This window comes from Phascolarctos cinereus, unplaced genomic scaffold (genome assembly GCF_003287225.1).
Source record: "Phascolarctos cinereus isolate Bilbo 61053 unplaced genomic scaffold, phaCin_HiC Scaffold_985;HRSCAF=1641, whole genome shotgun sequence".
NCBI lineage: Eukaryota > Metazoa > Chordata > Mammalia > Diprotodontia > Phascolarctidae > Phascolarctos > Phascolarctos cinereus.
Window position 1 is genome coordinate 1 of NW_027556385.1, and position 11,547 is coordinate 11,547.

The window sequence follows — 11,547 nt, forward strand, 5'->3', positions numbered from 1 at the left end:
ATTTATTAAGCATCTCCTGTTTTCCAAGCTCTGTGCTAGGTGCCAGGGATAAAGTGAAGGTGGGTAAGGATGGAAGGAAAATAGGTGTTTATGTTACATATGCTGTGTGCCAGGCATTGTGGTAAGTGTTTAAAAGTATTATCCCTTTTGATCTTCACAACAACCCTGTGAGATAGTTGCTATTATTATCCCCGTTTTACAGTGAGGAGACTGAGGCAAATAGAGTTTAAATGAGCTCAAGGTAACACAGCTAGTGTCTGAGGCCAAATTTGAACTCAGGTTTTCCTGACTTCAGGCCCAGTTCTCTATCCACAGCACCACCAGCTACCTCAATGAGACAAAAAGATAATGCCCCCTTCCCTCAAACAACTTGTGTTCTAACAAGGGAGACAAAATGCACATATATAGGTATATGCAAAACATATGTAAAGCTAATACAAGGTAACCTTAGAGAAGAAGGCAACAGTGAGAGACAAGAAGAAGATGAGGATCAAGAAAGGCTTCATGCAGAAGGTAGCACTTGAGTGGAGTCTAAAAGGAAAGTTTGGAAGAGGGAAGGATTTAGGGGAAAGATAGTGGGGCAGCTGGGTGGCGTAGTGGATAGAGAAGTGAGCCTGAAGTGAGGAAAACCTGAATTCAAATTTGGCCTCAGACACATAACACTTACTAGCTATGTGACTCTGGGCAAGACACTTAACCCCAATTGCTTTGCCCCCCCCAAAAAAAAAAAAGGAAAGAAAGGTAGTGAGATTAGGGGAGAGATGGCAGCAGAATTTGTTTTTGTGGGAGTCATCTTTATCAGGATAATAGTCCATGCAAACTGATGGGGTTAATGAAGAGAGAGTCTAGAGGAAAGAAAGAAGAACAGAACTTTGAGAGAGATGCATAGTTAGGGGACCTGATGTGGATGAATACCCAGCGAAGGACACCTGGAATTTTACAAAGGGGATTAGTTAACAAAGGTGTTAATACTAGGAAAATTGAAATTTTGTCACCTTACATTCATGCTTCATCTTCTTTCTCAGAACAGCAGTACACTTGGTGTCCCATGCTAATAAAGGAGCAGCTTTTCTGTGCATTTAGTTATGTATCATTGACAGAAAGGGGACTGTCAAGCAAGATCTTGGACAGGTCACTTAAACCACTCTGGACTTGGGTCTCCTTACTTTTAAGGTGACAGAGTTAAATGGAGGTGATCCTTGAAGTCCCTTTCAACTCTAATAATCTATGAATTTCTGTAAATAAATATTTCTTGATTGACAAATTGCTCTTCTAACATCAAGATCTTAGATGATGAGAAAAGATATAATTATATTAGTGGAATGGAAAGGATATTATTTTTGATGGATAAAAGTTCCTCTCCTTCCCCCATGTAAATAAGTGGCTAATCTACATCTATTATCACTTGAAAATACTTCCATTGAAAAGGTACTTTAGATGTTCATCATCTTGCCCTGTGTTGTGTTGTCTATTATCCCTTTCTCTATTGTTTTCTTTACATTCTTGGCACAGTTCAGCGGAGCAGGAGAGGAGAAGTTGAAACATGCAGCTGCCACCTTTTGTAGTAACCAGCCTTTTGCCCTGGAAATGATCAAGTCTCGTCAGAAAAAGGACTCTAGATTCCAGACTTTTGTGCAGGTAAATTGAGTTGCTAAGTCAGCAGTAAGAGCTAGTGCCAGTTCTGGTTCTTAACAAAGCTAGGATAAACTAGGAGTATAATTAAGATTAAATCATTTACTAGAATTGTGTCTGGCATTGGTCTTACATCAAGATTATTCCCAGCCCTAGATTATCTCTACTAAGTCATTTCTGGAGGGGTAGAATATTAACATTGTGAAGGTCGATAATACTTTGATAAAAAAGAATATTTAATATCATGATCAAGACACCTGCCACAGATGTTCAGCAATGCTATTGGTGTATGATCAGGAGACAGTTTGCATCTATTAGGATACTAGGGTGAAAGTAGTAGAGCAAAAGTCTTGACTCAAGAAGACACAATTATAGGCACGTGCTTTGGGAAAGAGAATGATGTAGATGCATTGTTTGCTGTGCCCATTTCAATGAAAAAAATACCACATTAGTTCACTAATTTATCCTAAGGAATGTCAAGCATTGTAAAATAATAGTTTGATTTTGAAAAATGGCATATGTTTAAAAAATTTTTAATGTGAAATTGATAGTGTCTCTAGAAAGCAGTGACTTCAATTTATTACAAATGATAACAAGTATCTGGAATGTGGGGTGGAAGCTATTGGTTTAATAGTTTTAAGTGATGCTATTCTTCCTGTATTTGATTAAAGACATAATAGGTTTGTGAAATGTTGATGATAAATCTTGGCATTTTTTGCCTTACTGGAAATGTGGATACACACACATTTACACATATACATTATGAATAGGTAGATTGTACATGTTCAGGTAATTACACCTTTAATATAAATGACAATTGCAGTTTAATTTCATACTATTTAATTTTAGGATGCTGAGAGTAATCCACTGTGCCGTCGACTGCAGCTAAAGGATATTATTCCTACTCAAATGCAGAGGCTCACTAAATATCCCCTTCTGCTGGATAATATTGCTAAGTACACAGGTACAGTATAGTATTCCCACTTAAATGCAGTAAGTTCATAAAATACTACCTCCTGTTAGTGTAACATAGCACCCCCTTATCTGCAGACTTATTTTCCTTCTGTTTTCCCTTACCAAACCTCACACTAAGTCCTCTAATCCTTTGACCCTTTCATTTTCTCCCCGGCCATTTGAAGTGCATATCACACAATGTCACCCTCTGTACCTCACCCCACCCCCTAATTCAGTCAACTCCACTGATTTCCTATCACCTTAAGGATCGAAATACAAGAGGCTTTGTTGGTATTCGAAGCCCTTCATAACCTAGCTCCCTCCTATCTTTTCAGTCTTTTTATACCTTATTCTCCAACACATACTCTTTGATCCAGGGACACTGGCCTCCTGGCTGTTCCTCACACAAGGCACTCCATTTGTTGGCTCTGGATATTTACTCTGCCTATCCTCCATGCCCAGAATGCTCTTCCTCAGCTCTGCCTCCCGGCTTCCCTGACTTCCGTCAAATACCAGCTGAAATCCCATCTTTTACATCAGTGGTATCAAACTCAAATAGAAACGGTCCCTGTGGGTTGCTAATTGACTTGGAAAACCACAAATTAGTATTATCTATGATGTATTATATTTTTATTTATTTTGTTAAACATTTTCCAATTACATTTTATTTTGGTTCTAGAAGTTTTGCAGGTATTTGGGAGTGCTGTGAGTTTCACACCTCTGTTCTTCAGGAAACCTTTCACAACCCCTCTTAATTCTAGTGCCTTCCCTCTCTTAATTATTTCCTGTTTACCATGTATATAGTTTGTTTGTACTTAATTTGCTTGCTTGCTTTTCCCTACCATTAGATTGTAAGCTCTTTGAGGGCAGGGACTATTTTTTGCCTCTTTTTGTATCCCCAGCCCTAAGCATAGCTTGGCATATAGTAGGCACCTAATAAGTATTTATTGACTGACTGTCTGTCCAAATGATATGTCAGGATTCAAGATATTACTTAATTTACTTTGTAGCCGCTTTACAATGGCATGTGCTGGTATTGTGTAATGCATGCTACACCAGGGTCAGAGGAAATTTTATCTTTTGTATAAATTTGTATAAATTAGGTTGGAGAAGAGGGAGGTCCTGAGGAGACAGTTGATAAGATCATCATTTCCCAAACTATACATTAGACTGGTAATATGTTTGAATTATCTACTGAGAACCCTCCTGGGCAATTTCAAATACCTCGAGGACAGAGGTTGGGAGCTTAGAATAGAGAAAGCTAGGGATTGGAAAGGAAAGACAGAGAGAACTGCTGGAAAATAAGTTAGTTTTTAAAAGCTTTTTAAGTCTATATTTAAGAAATAACAATCTTTTGTTAGTAAATGTTTAATGAATTGGTGGAAATTTGCCAAGCCCTGGTAATTGTGAAACATTGGACTAAATGTTCTTTTTAAGGGTCCTTCTAGGTTCAATTACCTATGTATGGCTCTTTGATTCTGTTCAGGCCTTACAGAGATGCATAAAGTACTTACTATATTACTGTAGTACTGACTTTCCTGTAGTGAAAATTGAAACAAAGTCATTTTTCTTCAGTCTTGCTTTAGGGTCATGTGCTTGTAGCTTTTTAAATAATTTAGTGCAACTAAGCTTTTGCTCATCTAATTTTATATCTCAAAATTTGAATATACAAATTAGGAAATTGAAAATTATAGTTCTTCCTAGAAACAATAGCTTACTCCTTATTGTATAAGTAGGATTTTGTCTTACTAAAAATTCCATTAAATTTTATGCCTTACTATATTTGTACAATATGACTGGATTATAATTGTCTGGGGAATTATAACTTTGATAACTGATTTTAGCATCCCTTAAATTCTCAGTAAGAGTATAACATTCACATACCTTTCATTGAATTTCTTTTTAATGATGTGGATTTTGTAGACCACTTTTTACTCTGTTTGAACTTGATTTCACATTCAATGAATTACTTTTTATGGAATTATTTGGATTCATAGCACTCTTCAAACAATTCTATGTTAAAATAAATATAGTTCTTTACATGTGGAGCTCTGTACACTAACTCTTTATTGCTTAAAATAGTGCTGTTAGAAGTATTTTGTTCTACTGTTTTCATGGCTTTACTGCCAAGCAAAATGTTTTCAAACCTGGTTAGTGACTTGTCATTGACCAAGGCTGTCATAACATTTTTGAACTTATAAATAAATTATTTTTCAACTAGATAGGAAAAAAATAGCAGAGCATTGATTTAATGGATTGGAATCAAATTCCATTTTTCATCTTCTCATCAAATTTCTACCATTTGCTTTTTTCTATCTTGCCTAATTTCAGAACGGCCAAAGGAAAGAGAAAAGGTGAAGAAAGCAGCAGATCACTGTCGTCAAATCCTAAATTATGTGAATCAAGCTGTCAAGGAGGCAGAGAACAAACAGGTAAAGAACAAAAAAAACACCTAACTATTAAGACAGCAAGGGAAGGAAAAGGTGGGACTGGTAAAAGAGAAACAGATATCCCTGAAATACCAGCTGTTTTAGTTACAGGGAAAGACTTTACTTCTGTAACTGGTATATCAAGGTCATTGTGCCCTGGTATAGCACCAGGTTGCAATACTATTTGAGCATCACTTCACCAGAGCAATAACCCTGGCTTCATGTTATCTCATTTCCAGCGCTTAGAAGATTACCAGCGTCGCCTTGATACATCTAACTTGAAGCTGTCAGAGTATCCAAATGTTGAAGAGCTCAGGGTGAGAGAGGTCTAATGGTCTTAATAGTTTTCATAGAGTTCAGTTTAACAGAACAGTGATAGGTAACCAAACTTTTTTGGAGTTTATTATAATGTAAAGAAAACATGACATATTGTCTACTTTTGTATTTTTGATGTTCCTTTAAACATCTGTACCATATTGTGATGGTAGCTCATTTAGAGGAATGCTTGTATGGTACTCTACTCTTTTGCACATCAGGGTAGAAGAAACTTCCAAGAAGTTTAGAAATCCTAATTATACTTGAATTTTAAAGAAAAAATTGTTCTGTAGTTTGTGCAGAGGTGCTGTTTACTGAATGGACTTCCCAGATTATTGGGTTGAACAAGATATTTTAATAGTCCTTCCTTAAGGTTCTTTTAAAGCGCAGAAAAGCTCAACTTCTATAATTGTGACACTAAACGATGGCAAAACTTATACTAAATACAACTTCTAGTAGTATTATTTCTTCATGACTACTTTTGAGTATCCCTAAAAATATAATTTCATTAAAAATGCCACCCTTACTATGTAGCCAGTTTAGGTAGGTCTTTTAAGTAGATATTTAAAACAGACTTCATTGTGTGGTGTAACTTTTCACAGATAAGCATGTTTTAATGTGTTTACCCTCTTTTTGTTGTCCCAGCACTCTTCTTTTGTGGCTAAATGAATGACAGAAAGAGGATTTTTATGTTAATAATTGGTAATATTTGAAGCCTCTTGGTCATCTAGGCTTTTAAGACTGAATATGAGCGGTGGTCTTTATGGGCCCATATAGTCAGGATCTGGTGACTGGGTAAAGTAGTTAGATCATGGTAATAATAAGATTGAGAAAACAGGTCTTGCAGTTGCTTTTCTGAGGTATCTCTATTCCTTTGTATCATTTTGTTTTAATTACTCTGTCTCTGTATTTTATCCTTGTTCAGATAATTTAGGAAGAATAATGCCTGCTCTGTATGAATGATTTGAATTTAAATAATGAATATACTTATTGCATTGATGATGGCAATGATGAAGGTAAAAGTTTTGGCAAAGTATTACGTCATTCAGGGAGTCACTTGTGTTTGCTTTTTTCATTTTGACAGAATTTGGATTTAACAAAGAGGAAGATGATTCATGAAGGACCGTTGGTATGGAAGGTGAATAGAGATAAGACTATTGGTAGGTTGGATGTCTTTTTTCAGTTGTTTTTTCCTTTTTTTTTCTGCTAGAGAGAAAGGGAATGTAGAAGTGGAATTGAGAGGAAGGTGAAATTCCCTTGAGAAGAAGAGGCTTGTTTTTCATGTTTTCAAGTAATGTCAAATTGCAGTGCTGTCACGAACAACTTGTAAATGTGAAGATCTGTATTTTCTTTCTTTCTCTCTCTCTGTCTCTCTGTCTCTCTGTCTTTCTCTCTCTCTCTCTCTCTCTCTCTCTCTCTCTCTCTCTCTCTCTCTCTCTCTCTCTCTCTCTCTCTCTCTGTCTCTCTCTCTTTCTCTCTCTCTCTCTCTCTCTCTCTGTTTTAAGGCAGTTGGGGTTAAGTGACTTGCCCAGGGTCACACAGCTAGTAAGTGTCAAGTGTCTGGTCTGAGGCCGGATTTGAGCTCAGGTCTTCCTGATTTCAGGGCTGGTGCTCTATCCACTGTGCACCCTAGCTGCCCCTGAAGATCTGTTTTTTAAGGGTTGTTTTTTCACTTATTTGTTTTGGTTACTTTTGCAGTGTGTCATATACTGCTTACTATGTACCAGGCACTGTGTGCTAAGCACAAAACTAATAGCTAACATTTATATAACATTTAACATGAATATCATCACAGAGATATCAGTTGGCTTTGCCATGATCCAATTGTATCTCTACCCTAGTACTACTATTTTAAAAAGTAATTGTAAGCATTTCATTTGTAAGCAAGGGAAGTTTGACATAGTAGTTAAAGTTCTGGACACAGAGTCAAGAAGATTTTAATTTGAATCCTGCCTATAACACTTAATGACTGACTATGGGCAAGTCATTTAATCTTTCTTCATCTTTCAAGTGGGGATAATGAAACCTGTACTACTGACTTTACTGGGTTGTTTTGAGGCTTAAATGAAATAATATATTAGAATGTGAGCTCCCCAATTAGATTGTGAGCTCCTTGGAGGCAGGGACTGTCTTTTGCCTCTTTTTGTGTCCCTAGTGCTTAGCACAGTGCCTGGTATGCTTGTGAAATATGTCTTGATTAAGATACTTTGCAATTCTTAAAGTGATGTGTGAATTTGGGCTACTATAAGGAAGCAAACTGATTATTGGATCTCATACATCATCATACTGCTTTTTTCCCCCCATAAAGTTGGTTATGAATGTGTGGTACCTTCTCTTTTGTAGATCTGTACACATTGTTGCTGGAGGACATCCTTGTATTGTTACAAAAGCAGGATGATAGACTGGTGTTGAGGTGTCATAGTAAAATTCTAGCATCTACAGCAGATAGCAAACACACATTCAGCCCTGTGATCAAATTGAATACCGTGTTGGTTCGACAAGTTGCGACAGGCAAGTACTTCCACTGGGTGAAAAACTACAACTTATGGTTCATTATAAAGTTACTTTAGAAATAGCACGTTGTCTAGTTAGGAAAAGGGATCTCAAATTCTTTGCTTGGGTAAACCTGGAGAAATTTCATGAGCTTTGTTTCCTATTTGTAAAGTGAAGCAATGATATGCATATATATCTATATATATATATACACATACTTATATACATATATACATATACATGTACATGTACATATACATATACATATACATATACATATACATATACATATACATATACATATACATATACATATACATATACATATACATATCTATCACAAGAGACTTGAGATACCTAAATTCTCTGAGCTTTCCTACCATGTGCCATTATGTACGTGAACAGTAGTAAGCTTTTTTGTCTTAGGTAAAATAAATGAACATTTAAGAGTTTAGAATAGTTGAAGTTGGAAACTCACATCTATAATGGAAAATGAATACAATGCTTGATTCAGTGATGTGAATACTCAACATCCCCTTGGGATCACAAATATTTCTGTTTGATCCATGATGGAATAACTTTCTATTCTCTCTCTTCCAGATAACAAAGCATTATTTGTCATCTCTATGTCAGATAATGGAGCCCAAATTTATGAATTGGTGGCACAGACAGTTTCTGAAAAGGCAGTGTAAGTGACGGTCTCAACTGTATTTTTCTACCTAGTATTTTCTGTTAGATTCAAAGCCTAATGTTTCACAAACCTGATTAGTTTAATGGCTAGAAGTAGTTGGACTACAAAAACACTGACTGTAAACTGAATACCCTCCCTGCTCCAATCTTTGAGGAAGTTTATCCTCTTCTGGGGCAGAGATTGTTTTGTTTTATTATCCTTGTATTCCCAGCACCCACCACAAGCTTACTTAGTTTCTTAATAAATGTTTGTTGAATTAAATTTAATCTCTTCTTAAATTTTCTTTTTATAACATTGTCTCAAGTTTTTAGTGGATCCTTTAAACAGATTACTGTATTACTGTTAGTTTTCTTGTTGAGATATGACTTTGGCATCTGCACTTTGCTACATAAGAGATTTCCTCTTTGCAAATTTGAAAGTTACTTTCTTTTTCCAAGTTGTGTTGGATGTGGTTTTTCTCATCTTCTCTTATTTTTTCTCTTCTTTCCCTTCCTCTTCCCCTGGGCCACCCCCACCCCCACCCCTACCTCAACAACTTCTTGGAACTTCCTGCAGCTGGCAGGACTTGATTGGCAGGATGGCCCTCTCAGTAAAGGAACAGTCCACAAAGCCCATTACACTACCAGAGTCACCCCCCTGCGAGTGAGTTTTTGCTTTGATTTTTGATTACTGTGATTTTGTATTGTGTACATTTTGGTGCAGTGGTGTTAGGTACCTGATGGTTATGAAAGATGGATTTTATATTTCTGTAGAGGTGAGCGTGATGAAGAAGAAGCTTCAAAGGTGAAGGAGGAATCACATGGTGTTTCTACCTCTAGTCTTCAAAGTCCAGGTAAACTCATTCCTATTAGCTCAGGGAAAATATGATCAATATATCTTATTAAATTTTTAAGGAATCTTTGAAGAGGTCTGTAGTTCATAGATTTAGCCTACTGATCTAACATGGCAGGATTGTCAGGATAGCCCATGCAGGTGAAATTCCTTTTGAATTCTTTAGGTTGAAAATTATAAGCTTTGCTAGGGATGGCTTTCTTTGCTTCTTGCTAAGTTTCTGTTTAAGATACTCAAACATAAATTATATAGAATTTCTTTTATCATTTGGGAAGCATGTGAGGGCATTACTTTGGTATTTGAGTCCCTACTATTTATAAACATCACACCTTTTATTCCCCATTGAGCAGAAAAACACATGGGAACAGATACTCCTTTAATATCAAAACATCAGTCCCCTTCATCAGTTACCTCTGGGAAATCAGAGATCAATGATCTACTGGCTGAAAGACAGTTTGAAAAGGAACAAGCAGAAGAGACATCTAAAGAGTCTGGAATGGACTATCAGAGCACTATCCCAGAGCCACGTTTCCCTGTCTCTGAAGAGCGGTGGGCATTGGACGCACTGAGGAACTGTAAGTGATTCAGTCAATCAGTCACATACTTTGTGCTAGGCATTGTACCATAAGGATAAGAGAGAATCCCTGCTCTCAGAGATTTTAATGGTCTAGCTGAAATGACAAGGCAGCATAGTGTAATTGAAAGTGCTAGATTCAGAGTTAGGTCCTGGCTGTGCTCTTACTGCCTGGTTGACTTTAGGCTACTTGGCTCTTCTGGGCTTCACTTTCTTCATCTGCAAAATCAAGGTGTTGGGCTAGATGATCTCTAAAGTCTCTTCTAATGCTAAATCCTTTAGTCTTATATTAGTTATGACTTAAAGCAAAACTTGACAGTAAGCAACAGTATGTTTCAAATATGTAATAAATGGTGGAGACATTAACAACTAAAAAGTTTAGAGATTGCCATGGGCTGAGGTGACCAAGTAGGTTATCACTGAGTAGTTAGAATTTGTTCAATGGCTTGAAAAATGGATAGGCATGAAGGCAGAAACACGAGTCTTGATTGGGAGATAACGGACTAGACTAGTCTGACTAAAGTAGAGAATTCATGCAAATGAGTGCAGTTGATAAAATTAGAATAATTAGGTTGAGGCCAGATCATGCTAGACCTATAGATAGAGAGGAGCAACAAAAGGTGTTTGGGGAGGGAAATGATATTACGACAGTGGCATTTCAGGAAAGTTAAGCTGGTGACAATGTGCAAGATGGATTTGAGCAAGTAAAGACCACAGGTGGAGATCCTAGTAAGTAAGATATTGCAGTAAGCTAACCATTAGAAGGGCTTGAACTTGGATGGTAGCAGTGATGGAAATGAAGATTTTAGCAGTACTATATAAGGGAGGAATCCACAGAACTTGGTAGCTAGAGGGGAGGAAGGGAGGAGTCAAAGATGACATCAGTGTTTTACCTTTGAATGATAGAAAGAATGATAGTGAGGTTAATAGCATCAACAAAGGGAAGAGGGAAACTGGAGTTGTATCTTATACATGTTGAGCTTCCGATTGTGGCAGCACATCTGTGTGAAAATGTCTGTCTGCCAAGAATTTGGAGATGTGGGACTGGAGTATGTGGAAGAAAATAGGTCAGGAGATTTAAACTTGGGAATCATCCATGTAGAAGTAACAGTTGAAGTTGTTGGGGTGACTGGAAGCTCTGAAGGAGAGTATGAAGAGTAGAACAGGGTACTGAGAGTGGATCTTGGTGGTGGTGAGAATTAGTGCCTGGAAGGGGCACAGAAGATAAACTCAAAACTCAGGAGCCTTGCAGAATCTATTAAATCTATTTTGAGCCTCTCCCATTTATCTAATTTCTGGGTATTTTTACACACTCCTGGTAACTTCCTCATTGTAAAGGTTACAGCAAGATATACTTTGCAGCTCAGAATTTACTCTCAATTTTTTTTTATTTAAAATAAACTAAGGAAAATATCCTTTGTCATTGACAATGTAGTTTTACCAGAACTCATCAAAACTTACTTATCCTTTGGCTGCATTTTTCAAATATATAAGGAACTTGGCCAAATTTATAAAAATGCGAACCATTCCCTAATTGATAAATGGCCAAAGGATATGAACAGGCAATTTTCAGGAGAAGAAATCAAAGCTATCAATAGTTATATGAGAAAATTTTTCTAAATCATTTA

The 11,547-nt window shown here is 36.8% G+C and overlaps 1 protein-coding gene across 1 annotated transcript; it reads left to right on the forward strand.

Annotated features, from left to right (window-relative positions):
• Positions 1-1,422: 1,422 nt before the first annotated feature.
• On the forward strand, positions 1,423-9,920 carry LOC110204710 (rho guanine nucleotide exchange factor 12-like; the record flags this gene model as incomplete). Its single annotated transcript, XM_020980807.1, has 10 exons — positions 1,423-1,638; positions 2,482-2,596; positions 4,918-5,018; positions 5,255-5,332; positions 6,415-6,490; positions 7,674-7,841; positions 8,424-8,511; positions 9,070-9,156; positions 9,267-9,346; positions 9,696-9,920. Coding segments are annotated over exons 1-10 (1,219 nt in total), but the record flags the coding sequence as incomplete, so codon positions are not given.
• Between the last annotated feature and the right edge of the window lie 1,627 nt (positions 9,921-11,547).